The sequence below is a fragment of the Octopus sinensis genome, linkage group LG4 (assembly GCF_006345805.1).
Source record: "Octopus sinensis linkage group LG4, ASM634580v1, whole genome shotgun sequence".
Classification (NCBI taxonomy): Eukaryota; Metazoa; Mollusca; class Cephalopoda; order Octopoda; family Octopodidae; genus Octopus; species Octopus sinensis.
The window spans coordinates 118185564-118201563 of NC_043000.1; the positions used below are offsets into that span (position 1 = coordinate 118185564).

Here is a 16000-nt window from a genome sequence, read left to right on the forward strand (position 1 = left end):
GCTGTTTTCCTGGGGCTAAACAGTAGTAATATCGTCCTAAGCAGGACTGCCACTTTAGGTAGTCAAATAGACTTTACTATTTCTAAAATATTTCGTTTTTGGATTTGGTTTGCAAGATTCTTTATATGAGTACGTGTATTGAAGCATATTCTGTTGTGTCTGGGGAGAGTCATTTTCTTTTTGTGCCTTATAATTTCTTACACTCACCGGTAAAATTTCCACTTATTTCTTATTTTTATATTCATAAAATTGTCGTTACATCTTGCAATAATCTTGACTATTGAAAAGGTTGCAAGATGCAACGAAAATTTTAGGAAAATAAAAATCATAAATAAGTAGAAATTTTACTGGTGAGTGTAAGAAATTATAAGGTACAAAAAGAAAATGGCTCTCCCCAGACACAACAGAATTTCTAAAATAGATATCTGGAAAAACTAAAAGCTATCACTGCATAACATTTTGAGCACTTGCTAGCTTTCACTCTGTCGTTATTCCTCTCTATTGAATGTTTACAGGATATTGACAATGGAATGGTTCTTCTCTCTACTTTCTGTCTTTGATAAATTCTCATTTGATATCCTCATTAGTTTTGTTTGTTTTTTTGCACTTCTGCTATTTTTCTTCTATGTAATTCCTTTCCAGTTAGTAATTAATCATTGCAATTACCGTAAATCCTCGAGTATAATCCGCTTTTTTTCCCCCAAAATTTAAAGGTCAAAATCCCCAGAGCGTACTATATACGAGATTAAAAATGTAAAATATTTTCTAAGCAATGTCTGAGTCTCTATTTGCTGTCCGGCAATGTTTATTCAGACGCATTTTGTGATGTCGGGCGCGAAAATACCTTAAGCTAAGACTGAAAGCAATGAAGTCATAAAAGAATCATCCATAACTTGCAGTAAGCAACATTTATTAAACGTTATTACTGTTATTTCTTTATTTTCTGCAGACAAAATGCACAAAAAAGCTACACGTTTGCATTGTGTTATATATACAATAATAATAAAGGACGTTACCGTATACAGTTTTACAAACCAGGGACGTTATATAGACCTACTTGACTCAAGTTAGAGAAGGGGTGCGTATCATACACAAGGTTTAGGTTTTTCAGAGCTACAGCCCCCTAAAAATCCCCTGCGTATTATACTCAAGGGCGGACTATACTCTCTTTACTCTTTACCCTTTTACTCGTTTCAGTCATTTGACTGTGGCCATGCTGGAGCCCCGCCTTTATAGTCGAGCAAATCGACCCCAGAGCTTCTTCTTTGTAAGCCTAGTACTTATTCTATCGGTCTCTTTTGCCGAACCACTAAGGTACAGGGACGTAAACACATCAGCAACAGTTGTCAAGCGATGGTCGGGGGACAAATGGGCACACAAATATGTACACACACATACATATATAAATATATGTGTATATATATATATATATATATATATATATATATATATGGGCTTCTTCCAGTTTCCGTCTACCAAATCCTCTCATAAGGCTTTGGTCAGCCCGAGGCTATAGTAGAAGACACTTGCCCAAGGTGCTACACAGTGGAACTGAACCCGGTACCATGTGGTTGGTAAGCAAGCGACTTACCATACAGCTACTCCTGCACCATACTCGAGGATTTACGGTAATTATACAGAGAAACTTATTTTATATATCTAATTTTTCATGACTGTTATGCTTCACATAAATTCCATAATGTAAATATATTTTTTTATATATATTTTTTTTCTTTTAGTGACTAAGAGTATTCAAATGAATCGAGAATCTCAAGTTCACAACGGAGTTGATAAATTATCAGAAAAATATTCTGCTTCTCCTATAACATTAAAAGTTGTACCTCTGATTATATGGAACCTGTTTAAGAATCCAGGATTTGTATTTGTCACGTTGGCTGCAACGTGTGAAGGAATTATTGTGGCTGGATTAACAGCATATTTTCCAAAGTTTCTTGAAAATCAATTTGAAGAAACAGCTGCATCTGCATCGCTCATTCCAGGTAATACAATATTGTATTTCTGCATTTAACCCTTTAGTATTTAAACCGGCCGTTTCCAGCCCAAATATTCTACATGTTTTAAGTTCAGACTGGCCATATTCAGCCTCTCACACCTACCCTACAATGTCCTTCTAAAAATGAGCAACCACATCATCAAAATCTTGAAGCTACAAGGTAATGCATGATTACTTCAAAACTGGGTGAATCAAAAAGCATTAAATTTGATGGAGTACTCTGAATATTAAAGGGTTAAATGTATATTGATCTAGCCATTTTCTGTCCACTATTCCTGGGAGGAGGGTTGTGTGTGTATCAAGGGTGGGGATAGAGTCCTTAAGCATTTCCTCCTTAGAGTCCCGGCAGTCGCTACCATCTCTAGCCAGTGACTGTCCTGCACTGAGGAGGGGAAATAACCCAGAAACCATTAGTCTGTAAGCATTGCTAAGGCTGAAGGGGGAGCATTATCTCCTTTGCTCACATTATATGGACACAGATGATGTGTCAGTAGCCAGCTAGAAAATCTGTTTTCATGGGGCTAAGCAGTGGTAACATTGTCCTAAGCAAGACTTTCTAGCTGGATTCCTAAGCAGACCCAGTTCAAACTATAGATATCATCGAACCATCTCATTCTTGATCTACCCTTAACTCTCCTTCCAGTTCACTCAGCTTAAAGAATCCATCTTGTGGTTCTTTCCTATGGCATTCTAATCACATGTCCATGTACTGGGGCTGTGACCTTTTAATGTGGAAAATAATGAGTAAGAGGGTATATGTAAATAGAAAGATCATGATGAAATAAAATGCTAGATATTTAAAAAATTATTAGATATATTTAATATAGGTGCAGGCGTGGCTGTGTGATAAGAAGTTTGCTTCTCAACGATATGTTTCCAAATTCAGTCCCCACTGCCGCATGGCACTTTGGACCAGTGTCTTCTACTATAGCCTCAGGTTGACCAAAGTCTTAAAAGTGGATTTTGTGCATGGAAACTGAAAGAAGTCCATCATGTATATACATATATATATACTCTTTACTCTTTTACTTGTTTCAGTCACTTGACTGTGGAGCACTGCCTTTAGTCAAGCAAATCAACCCCAGAACTTATTCCTTGTAAGCCTAGTACTTATTCTATCGGTCCCTTTTGCCGAACTGCTAAGTTACGGGGATGTAAACACACCAGCATCGGTTGTCAAGCGATGTTGGGGAGACAAACACACACAAACATATATATATATATATATATATATATATATATATATATAAACGGCAGTTTGTCTGTGTGTCTGTTTGGTTGTGCCCTCACTCTGACCACGGCTTTCAACCGATTCTGATGAAACTTGACACACACATAGCCCAATGTCATAATTCAAAACTAACGCAGCGAAAATTTTGAAAAGTTCCCCCAGTTCTGAAAAAAATCGATAAAATCGACATGGGGTCGAGAATCAGAAACACAAACCACAGACTGTCTAGGGGACGCAACTCCACCTTTTTAACTCTCAAAAAAAATTTACTATCATTTTCCCCCCATTTTTTTGCTATATTTTGGCTATAACTATCTAAAAATGCTTTATAGTTATTTCCCTTACAAACCCGAGCAACGCCGGGCGATACTGCTAATATATATATATATGTGTTTGTGTGTGTGTATATACGACGGGCTTCTTTCATTCCCATTTACCAAATCCACTCACAAGGATTTGGTCGATCCAAGACTATAGTAGAAGACACTTACCCAAGGTGCCATGCAGTAGTATTGAACCCGGAACCATGTGGTTGGTTAGTAAGCTACTTACCACACAGCCTCTCCTACGCCTATAAATATAATTGTTATACAGGACGTCAAATGTTAAGGCAAGGCAAACATCTCAATTCATATACAATATTATTACAGGGAGAGTACCTAATCGTTTAGATCACCTGTGAACTAAACCCCCATATTTTGTATATTAAATATATATATTTATATATTGTGTGTGTGTGTGTCTGTAAACTAGTGGCTTAGCAACAAAGATCAATAGAATAAGCATGGCCACAGTCTAATGACTGTAACAAAAAAAAATGATAATGAAATTATTGTATACAGTGCTCAGGTGCACCACAACTTGTCAAAATGCATATAAAGCATATGCAGTAATGTACAAATGTCTGGGAAGTGAACAGTGTATGAGTCAGATACATGCTTGCGTGTGTATGGAGGGAAGAAAATCAGGTGTAGTGTTGGCTAATCTCAGGAAGCATGGAAGTTTTGAAGGATGCAGTGCTCCGACAACTGACAACTGATGCCGGCAGTTTGTTCCATACTTCAGCAACTCTTAGCGTGAAAATATGTTTCCGAAAGTCATAGGAGCTGTGCTGTTTTCTGACTTTGTAAACATGTCCACGGGTGATAAACAGGTGGAGTTTGAAAAGGTGCTCAGAGTTATTGTTTGTAACATGGCTGATAATTTTATGGGTGTCTGCCAAAGTAAAAGATAAAAGAAAATATCAGCATAGGCAGGTGTTAAATATTTGTAAGTGGAGTCATATTTAAGGTTTATAACAATTAAATACATTTTTCACATATTTAACCTTGCAGCTAATATTTGAGATTAAATAACACACATTGTTAACTTGGAACAACAAACTACAAACAGCAGACAAAAAAAAAATCAATGCAATTATCAAATCTGCAAAATGGATTTACTTCCCTTGACACACAGACAGAAGTCTTGAACTTCCTACATGATTTCTTTGCTGTAGACCAGAATATGTTTGAAAACTATTGAAATGGTATAAACATTAAATGTAGAAATGTAAGACATTTGTTCCCTTTACCAGGCCAGCTTGGACAACGGACACTAAACGATGATGATGAGTTTGTTCTAGTTTCACTCAAATTAGGTCAAAATATTTGCCTTCAGTCATTTCTAGTTAGGTAAAAATAGGTACAAGGGTTTAACTAGGTACACTTCTAAATGTTGAAATATGTGATTCAAGGGTCTGTCTTTGCACTAATATTATTCTTTTTGATAACATTGATTCTTCAATAGGTATTTTATAAACCACATTTTCTCTCTATATGTAAGCTTACATATATCGATCAGAATAGTGATATTTGGTAATCAAAATATACACTCATTTTAATAGGAATATTTACTGGAAAATATAAATTTATTAAATGTAAAACAATAGGATATTTTTATTCAGATTCTCATTTGTATTAGGTTGTCCGGAAAGTTCATGCCGATTTATTGTAGCTTACCTTTTGACATATTTTAGAACATGGTTGAGTCCATGAAATAGGATTTGACTACACCTCCATTTAGATCACAGTTTAAGCTATCTTTTCCTGGAAGAAGGTTTATGTTCCTATAACCTGTGTTAATTCTGTAACCCTTTAAAATGGAAGATTAGAAAGTTCATTTTCGGCACTTGATGCTTTTCTTTTTCCATAAAGGGAAAAATGCCACACAAGCAACCAAAGAAATATGTGCAGTTTATGGTGATGTTTCTTTATCCGAAAGAACTGTACAGAAGTGGTTCACAAGGTTCCGAGCTGGGGAATGTAGCCTTATTGATAAAGAGCAATCAGGCAGACCATCCACTACAGATGATGATCAAATCAAGTCATTCATTGAGAATAACCCACATTGCACAACCTATCAAAATCCATCGTTCATGAGCACCTGGTAAAGCTTGGGTACACAAATCGGCACAAACTTTCCGGACAACCCAATATATTTCCTATTTTGTAAAAGTTTGAATATACACCATGCCTGGGCAGCTTGTTATTGTAAGGGAGATAATCACTTCTATATCAATGCACATTCAATATGAAAATAATTCCATTCAATATAGAATGATTCTGAGGTCGACTTTGCCTTTCATCCTTTCAGGGGCGATAAATTAAGTACCGGTTTTGTACTGGGGTCGATCTAATTAACTGGCTCCCCCTCCCCAAATGTTTCAGGCTTTGTGCCTAGAGTAGAAAAGAATATGGAATAATTCCATTCAAAATGAGAATATTAGAAATGAGAACAAAAAATATAGTTTTTGGATTTGGTTTGCAAGATTCTTTATATGATTTCGTGTGTTGAAGCATATACTGTCGTGTCTGGGGAGAGTCATTTTCTTTTTGTGCCTTATAATGTAACACACTCACTGGTAAAATTTCCAGAGTCAAGACTATTGAAAAGGTTGCCAGATGCAACAAAGAGTTTAGGAAAATAAAAATAAGAAATAAGTGGAAATTTTACTGGTGAGTGTTTTACATTATAAGGCAACAAAATGAAAATGACTCTCCCCAGACACAACAAAAAATACAGTATTTTTGCTTTAATTGTTTATGTATCACTCTTACATAGTATGTAATTCACTTTTTGGCAATAAATGATAAATAAATAAACTTGGTAAATAAATTGACAATGAATGGAATGATATAAGACAAAAAAGTATGTTTATTATTAATGATACACAAAGTCAGGGAGCTGGCAGAATCATTAGCACACGAGGAAAATGCTTAGAGGTATTTTGCCCATCTTTATATCCTGGGTTCAAATTCCGCTGATGTCAACTTTGCCTTTCATCCTTTCAGGGTCAATAAATTAAGTACCAGTTGTGTACTGGGATTGATTTAATCAACTAGTTGCCTCCCGTAGAAAGGGTTATTAATGATATGTAAATAACGAAAGCAAAAATACTATATCTTTTTTTCTCATTTTTAGTATTCTTATTTTGAAAGGCGGCGAACTGGCAGAAGTGTTAGCACACCAGACGAAATGCTTAGCAGTATTTTGTCTGCCGTTACGTTCTGAGTTCAAATTCCGCTGAGGTCGACTTTACCTTTCATCCTTTTGGGGTCAATAAATTAAGTACCAGTTACACACTGGGGTTGATGTAATCGACTTAATCTCCCTGTCTGTCCTTGTTTGTCCCCTCTATGTTTAGCCCCTTGTGGGCAATAAAAAAAAAAAGAAATGTTAGTACACCGGGCGAAATACTTAGCAGTATTTTGTCTGTCTTTACATTTTGAGTTCACATTCTGCTGAGGTCGACTTTGCCTTTCATCCTTTCGGGGGTCAATAAATTAAGTACCAGTTGTGTACTGGGGTCAATCTAATCGACTGGCCCTCTCCCCAAAACTTTTGGGCCTTGTGCCTAGAGTAGAAAAGAATATTCTTATTTTGAATGAAGGTATTTCATTTTGAATGGAATTATTTTTATATTGAATGTGAAATTATTAATCATGTCAGATCAATCATGGCAGATCAATCATGGCAGATCAATCATGGCAGAGTCAGAAGTTTGACTTTTATCTTTTATTTGTTTCAGTCATTAGACTGTGGCCAAGCTGGGGCACTGCCTAGAAAGATTTTAGTTGAAGGAATTGACCCCAGTACTTACTTATTTTATTTAAGTACGGTACTTATTCTATTAGTCTTTTTTACTGAACTGCTAAGTTGCAGGAGACATAAGCATAAACAACTGTTGTCAAGCGGAAGTGGGGTGGGGCACAAACAATAACAAACGCACATATGCTTATCTACACACACACACACACACATGTATAAGAATAAACATGAAATTCTGATTGTCCATCTGGGACCCCTGAATCTTAGTCTATATTTGTTCCACATAGACATATACCTTTTTTGGAATCAAGATGATTCTGGGGTTGAAAATTTGCCCTTCATTTATTTCTTGAACATCCAGCACTGGGATCAGGCCTGGGGTTTATTATATGCCAACATAGACATAGGAGTGGCTGTGTGGTAAGTAGCTTGCTTACGAACCACATGGTTCCAGGTTTAGTCCCACTGCGTGGCACCTTGGGTAAGTGTCTTCTACTATAGCCTCGGGCCGACCAAAGCCTTGTGAGTGGATTTGGTAGACGGAAACTGAAAGAAGCCCATTGTATATATGTATATATATATGTATGTATGTGTGTGTATATGTTTGCGTGTCTGTGTTTGTCCCCCACCCCAACATCACTTGACAACCGATGCTGGTGTGTCTACGTCCCCCCCGTAACTTAACGGTTCGGCAAAAGGACCGATAGAATAAGTACTAGGCTTACAAAGAATAAGTCCTCGAAACAAGTAAAAGAGTAAAAACTTCAAATTTTAAATGAACTCAAAAAATTTGTGAACTTAGAAGTTTTTCATTTAAACTGAATTTAGAATAATACCATATTGGTAGGATAATACCAAATTGGTAAGGGACCAATAAATGTTTTATCATTATTGTTCTTTTTAGTTTTTGGCCACAAGCCCAATGAGCACTCAGCAGGAGCTAGCTCAAAAGTCCACACAGAGTGTGGCTTTTAAGCTAGTATGCAATATCTATGAAGGGCTTCTTTCAGTTTCTGTTTACAAAATCCACTTACAAGGTTTTGGTTGGCCCAAGGTTATAATAGAAGACACTTGCCTATGCCACGCATTGGGACTGAACTCAGAACCATGTGGCTGGGAAGCAAATCTTCTTACCCCTCAGCCATATACTCTTATTTGTTTCAGTCATTTGACTGTGGCCATGCTGGAGCACCGCCTTTAGTCGAGCAAATCGACCCCCAGGACTTATTCTTTGTAAGCCTAGTACTTACTCTATCGACTCTTTTGCTGAACTGCTAAGTTACGGGAATGTAAACACACCAGCATTGGTTGTCAAGCAATGTTGGGGGGACAAACACAGACACACAAATGTATACACACACACACACACACACACACACACACACACACATATATATATATGAAAAAACATGTCAAGATAGAAAATGCTAAAATAATTTTATAAAGAACATTTCAGTACTGGTTTCAGTCATTTGAGACCTTTTCAACTGTAACAATTAAATAATTAAATTTAGAAAAATTAAAAGAAAGGTTTTTTTAAAAGAATATTTGTATAGTGTTTAAATATAAGTGGCATTTTTCTTGTTTCTGCCTTTCTCTGTCTCTCTTGTTTACACTTGTGGGTTCCAGGTCCATGTGAATTCTTGGTAGGGAAGAAGAAGAAGGAGGAGGAGGAGGAGGAGAAGGGGAGGAAGAATTTGGGATTGCCTTGATTGTCATATGTGGTCAGTGGCTGCTAGCAGTTACTGTTCAATTCATGAGATATTTCTATTGAAAGGTTTGTTTATAGAATTTGCATAGGTGTTATACTAAAAAGCAGTAGTGATAAAGTTAGGTAGTAGAAGAAATATTCTCATGAATTGAACAGCAACAGCTAGCAGCCACTGACCACATATGACAATCAAGGCAATCCCAAATTCTTCCTCCCCTTCTCCCCCTCCTCCTTCTTCTTCTTCCCTACCAAGAATTCACATGGACCTGGAACCCACAAGTGTAAACAAGAGAGACAAAGAAAGGCAGAAACAAGGAAAATGCCACTTATATTTGAATACTATACAAATATTCATTTTAAAAAACTTTTCTTTTAATTTTTCTAAATTTAATTATTTAATTGTTACAGTTGAAAAGGTCTCAAAATGACTGAAACCAGTACTGAAATGTTCCTTATAAAATTATTTTAGCATTTTCTATCTTGACTTGTTTTTTCATATATATCAACTCATGTGTTCCTTTTCATCCTTATACATATATATATATATATATATATATATATATTATATATATATATATAAGTTAATCCAAACAAGAAAGCACAAAAAAACCACAACAACGCGAGGACGTGGAACAAATATAGTCTTATTGGACGCTCAGGAAAGAAGGAAAGAAGGAAAGATCCAGAGAAGGGAAGACAGAGGAAAAAAAATCGCCAACGGTACACACGAAGTCACATTTTGAAGACGGGCTTCTTTCAGTTTCCGTCTACCAAATCCACTCACAAGGCTTTGGTCGGCCCTAGGCTATAGTAGAAGACACTTGCCCAAGGTGCCATGCAGTGGGACTGAACCCGAAACCATGTGGTTGGTAAGCAAGCTACTTACCACACAGCCACTCCTATGCCTGCAACTTTAATTTACTTTTTCCTCTACTCATTACAAAGCTCTTAGTCATTGGCAGCCATGCGTAGCGCCTTTCATCCTAATTCTTAACCATGACATAACCTGAGTCAAATAAATTACACTGAATTAAACATTTTATGAAGCAAGACAGTTTAAAAGATATTCATAGAATGTGTGTGTGTGTATGTTTTCTTAATAGTTCAGCAATTGAGAGAAAGTAGAGGTCGTTTTTCTAACCACTTGAAGCATTTCAAATTGACGCCTGAATTTTTTTTTAACCCTTTTGTTACTGTATTTATTTTGAGATGCTCAATGTTTCTCTCAATTACTTTAAATATAATAAAGAATTTAGTAAAATAACTTGGTTATCATTAAGTTGGTGTTAGGAACATAAATTGTGACTAAGGTTTGATGGAAAATTTTAATTCAAAACTTATGCAAACAAGATATTTGTACTCAGAGCCAGAGCCGGTTTCAGCCGGGTTAGTAATGAAAGGGTTAAAAAGTGTAATATTATTATTATATCCTTATACCACCAATCATCATCATCATCATCATCGTTTAATGTCCGTTTTCCATGCTAGCATGGGTTGGACGGTCCGACCAGGGTCTGCGAAGCCAGAAGGCTGCACCAGGCTCCAGTCTAATCTGGCAGAGTTTCTACATCTGGATGCCCTTCCTAACGCCAACCACTGCATGAGTGTAGTGGGTGCTTTTTACGTGCCACCGGCACAGGTGCCGGGCGAGGCTGGCAACGGCCACAATCAGTTGGTGCCTTTTACATGCCACCGGCACGGAAGCCAGTCAAGGCGGCACTGGTATGTAGTAAAGAATACACTGTAACTGTGTTATAACAATACAAAATAGAAACAGCGGCAATAACAAACACGTAATGAACCAGCAATCAATAGTTCCAACATACTAACTCAAGCTGTACCATTGTTGAAACTGCAGAAACTTGAAGGTTTTTTTAAGAAGTATATAATGAATTCGTGAAGTGTTCCATATTTTTTCAAATAGGTGTAGGAGTGGTTGTGTGGTAAGTAACTTGCTTACGAACCACATGGTTCCAGGTTCAATCTCACTGCGTGACACCTTGGGCAAGTGTTTTCTACTATAGCCTCAGGCCGACCAAAGCCCTGTGAGTGGATTTGGTAGATGGAAACTGAAAGAAGCCCATCTTATGTATGTATATATATATATATGTGTGTGTGTATAGTTTGTGTGTCTGTGTTTGTCCCCCCCCCCCAACATCGCTTGACAACCGATGGTTGCGTGTTTACGTCTCCGTAACTTAGCAGTTCGGCAAAAGAAACCAATAGAACAAGTACTAGACTTACAAAGAATAAGTCCTGGAGTCAATTTGCTCGACTAAAGGCGCTGCTGTAGCATGGCCACAGCCACATGACTGAAACAAGTAAAAGAGTAAAGAGTAATGAAAGAAAACGAATCCTTTTTCTCATAAATGCACCATTCTAAACCCACACACACACGCACAAATGGATGGAAGCACTCCGTCGGTTACGACGACGGGGGTTCCGGTTGATCCGATCAACAGAACAGCCTGCTCGTGAAATTAACGTGTAAGTGACTGAGCACTCCACAGACACGTGTACCCTTAACGTAGTTCTCGGGGATATTCAGCGTGACACAGAGAGTGACAAGGCCGGCCCTTTGAAATACAGGTACAACAGAAACAGGTAGTAAGAGTGAGAGAAAGTTGTGGTGAAAGAGTACAGCAGGGATCACCACCATCCCTGCCAGAGCCTCGTGGAGCTTTTAGGTGTTTTCGCTCAATAAACACTCACAACGCCCGGTCTGGGAATCGAAACCGCGATCCTACGACCGCGAGTCCGCTGCCCTAACCACTGGGCCATTGCGCCTCCACACACGCACAAATACACACACACACACACTCACGTACACATGCACACTCATAATATTTAATATTACAAATTCTGCTCTCACGCACACTGAGTACATGTTATTTACCTTAGCTCTATGACTAAGAGCATCTCTGCACCATAATACACTGTGCTTATGATTACTAATAATAAACATATTCAGTGTCTCTGTGGGTTTAGGATCATATTATAGAACATTGGTGCTCTAATTATGAGTGCAAAAAACCGGTTTTGATCAAGTAGAGCTGTGCTCAATGGTGTTCAAACAAATTCTCGTTTATTTTCTGTAATAGCTACATAATATGATATGTCCTTTTTTTTTTAAAGACATTATGGTGTAGTTTAAAGAAAATTTGGCAGCTATTTCTTGCAGATCGAGAGGTCATGTAAAGGTTTTATCTTCGCTGTGTCTGCTTGTTTGTTTGTTGAGCGAAGCGGTCTTCGTCCCAGAGCTCGCAAGATCGCGCCTCAGTGGGAGAAGTCCGAAACGTGGTCCTTTGCTACTTGTAAGACCCGCAGAAGAGAAAGCAGGTCAACCCCCGACACCGAGAGCATCGACGGATGGATGAATGCGCATCCAGGCTCAGCGGTTGCGTAGGAAGTCGGGGACAAGAAACAGGAAGAAAGAGTGAGAGAAAGTTAGAGTGAAAGAGTACAACAGGGGTCGCCACCAACCCCTGCCGGAGACTCGTGGAGCCTTAGGTGTTTTTGCACAATAAACACACACAACTCCCGGTCTGGGAATCGAAAGCGCTAGTCCGCTGCCCTAACCACTGGGCCATTGTGCCTCCACTGCTGGGTCTGCTGATGTCATCTGCAATGAACAGTTGCGACTTCCGATAAGTCAACAATAGAGGCTTTTGATTGCCTAAAAATAAAGGCATATAACTCCTTTACTGCTAATTTCTAGAAAGCAATGAATATGATTGGCGTTATCCGCATGCAAAAGGACATCGGTATAGAAGATTTGAAAGGAACATGAAAATCTGAAATACTTTAGGTGGTTGGAAGAAATTTAACAAGATCGATCTGTGTCCTAAATACATATTAATTATTTCTCAATGTTATTATTTTTACGATGGCAGCGAGCGGGAAGAAACGTTAGCACGCCGGGCGAAATACTTTGCGGTATTTCGTCTGTCTTTATGTTCTGAGTTCAAATTTCGCCGAGGTCGACTTTACCTTTCATCCTTTCGGGGTCGATAAATTAAGGACCAGTTACGCACTGGGGTCGATATAATCGACTTAATCCGTTTGTCTGTCCTTGTTTGTTCTCTCTGTGTGTAGCCCCTTGTGGGTAGTAAAGAAATAGGTATTTCGTCTGTCTTTATGTTCTGAGTTCAAATTCCGCCGAGGTCGACTTTACCTTTCATCCTTTCGGGGTCGATAAATTAAGTACCAGTTACGCACTGGGGTCGATGTAATCGACGTAATCCGTTTGTCTGTCCTTGTTTGTCTCTTCTATGTTTAGCCCCTTGTGGGCAATAAAGAAATTGTTAAACACGCTGAGTAAAAATGTTTAGCCGTATCTCATCTGTCATTACATTCTGAATTCAAATTTCGTCAAGGTCAACTTTACCTCTCATCCTTTCGGAGTCAATGAATTAAGTACCAGTTATGCACTGGAAGTTGATGTAAACGACTTACTCGTTCCCCCAGAAATTTCTGACCTTGTGCAAAAAATTTGAAACCAATATTATTATTTTTACGTAATTATTTTATTTCTAAGTAAAATATGGCGCTGTATCAACCCTTCTATTCACACTGGTTATAAATAAATTGATCCACTTTTTAAAGGTACTTTTGATAATGATAATAACAGGAGTTTGACAAATTAAGTAAATATAAGGACCTGGAAATTGAAATACAAAAGACGTGACAACTTAAAACGAGAACTGTTCCTGCTATTGCGGGTGTCCTGGGTCTGATAAGAAAGGGATATCAGAAACATACAGATAATATCCCAGGAGAACCATGTCTCAGAGAAAGCCAGGAGATTGTGCTGACAAGTACTACCCACAACCTTAGAAAAACACTATCAATTTAAATGTATGCGTTGTATCACATGGAGATATTTCGCTACTGCCCCTCCCCTCCCCAAGCTTTCAGTCGTATTGTAACATTTTTATCCTTCACCCGCCCTAGGATGTTGAGTGTGTCTCGACGAGTGATTGTAACAAACATGCAGATTAAAAGTAAATAATAATAATAATAATAATGATAATAATAAATGCCCTGATTCAGTACCAGACAGTGGCTCTCATGGCTTCTGATCTTAACATATTGAAAGTATTATCATGTACGTTGTTTTGTCTTGGTATAAAAGATGGGCTACAGCAAATATTCTGCTCAATACCACAAATTTTCTTGTCAGTTGTTTGACCTTAACCAGTTGAGCATGTCCCTTAGTGGCTGACGATATGTGCATCGCTGATCACGAGCAGAAGTAGTGGGTGAGCATCATAGCCGTGTGTTGAAAGGAATTCTTAGAAGTTTGGATCATTCACCTTTGGAAACATGGGTAGTTCGTTCAACATCCTTAAACATATGATTGTGATGCATGATGGGTATACTGGGCTTCGTATATTTTACCCCAGTGTCACTTTGATGGCATGCACTGCTCTCTCACTCAATAATAATAATAATAATAATAATAATAATAATCCTTTCTACTAAAGATACAAGGCTTGAAATTCAGTGGGAGGAGGCAAAGTGCTCAGCTAGTACTAATTTTATCGAATTTGAGCTCAGAACATAAAGACGGACGAAATGCAACTAAGCATTTTGCACGGTGCGGTAACGATTCTACCAGATCGCCGCCTTAATGAATAATAATAATAATAATAATAATAATAATAATCCTGTTGAAATTCTTATGACGTGTATTATATGTTGTGTACACTAATATACTTAATAAATTTTGATATTTTCAAAGGTGTTGTTGCCATCCCTGCAGCCGCCGGAGGACAGATTTTTGGCGGTTATGTATGCAAAAGGTTTAGTCTAAGAGTACCTGAACAATGTCTGCTCTCTCTTGTTTCTTTGTCACTTGGATTTTTAACCTACGGTATATTCTGGGCGAAATGTCAGGACGTCCCATTTGCAGGAATCACTCAGCGGTATCAGGATTTGTAAGTATAAATTTATCAACAAATGTAAAAGGAAAAAATATAGGCGCAGGCGTGGCTGTGTGGTAAGAAGCTTGCTTCACCACACAGCCATTTAATTTGTCATTTCACCATTTCATTTGTCCTTCATATCATTATGTGTGTGTTTCCAGCCCGCAGCTTCCTTTCTGTGTAAGGCCCTTGAGGCCAGTTAAATGAATAAAAAAAGCTTGCTTCACAACCACATGGTTCTAGGTTCAGTCCCGCTGCGTGGCACCTTGGACAAGTGCCTTTTCTGTAACCTCGGGTCGACAAAAGCCGTGCGAGTGGATTTGGTAGACAGAAACTGAAAGAAGCCCGTCGTATACATATAACGGCGGACGTTAAACGATGATGATGGTGATGCATAATGTATGTGCGTCTGTGTTCGTCCCCACCACCGCTTGACAACCGGTGCTGGTGTGTTTACGTCCATGTAACTTAGCGGTTCGGCAAATGAGAACGATAGAACAAGCACCAGGCTTATAGAAAAAGTAATAGAGGTCGATTCATTTGATTAAAATATCTTCAAAGCGATGCTCCAGCATGGCCGCAGTCTAATGGCTGAAACAAGTAATAGATAAAAAGATATACAATCGAATGCCTAAATTCACTGCTTTGTACTCTGAAAGTTTCCATCTCAATAATGATACTCAAATATCGCTCTGATACTCCGTTCAACGAAAACTAGCAGATGCTCATAACTGCTCGGTCAAAATCAATAACGTGTGCTTTCCATCATTCATTCTGTTTACCTCTTACTCTCCCAACCCTTCCTCTCTCTTTCTCATTATATGACACAAACATAATATATACACAGACATGCGGGAAGTAAATAGATACCTTTAATTTTCAAAATCTTTTATTTGATATTAATCGGTTGAAGGAGAGGTTTTCTTCTAGCTGCTCGTCCATAATACCCAAGCTCATGCAGATATGTAACACATTCTTGGACTAACTTCTAGCTGTTTTACAATGTCAGAATCCTTCGAATGAAGTTC

General features: G+C 38.0%; 1 protein-coding gene across 2 annotated transcripts in view; it reads left to right on the forward strand.

The window, feature by feature from the left end:
- The window catches only part of LOC115210947 (solute carrier organic anion transporter family member 4C1-like), a 60975-nt gene that overhangs the window by 29919 nt on the left and 15056 nt on the right, over positions 1–16000 (forward strand). For both annotated transcript variants that reach the window (XM_029779740.2, XM_036502407.1), the window contains exons 8-9: positions 1740–2000; positions 14789–14984. In XM_029779740.2, coding sequence (XP_029635600.1) covers positions 1740–2000; positions 14789–14984 — 457 coding nt within the window. The remainder of the gene's footprint in view (positions 1–1739; positions 2001–14788; positions 14985–16000) is intronic.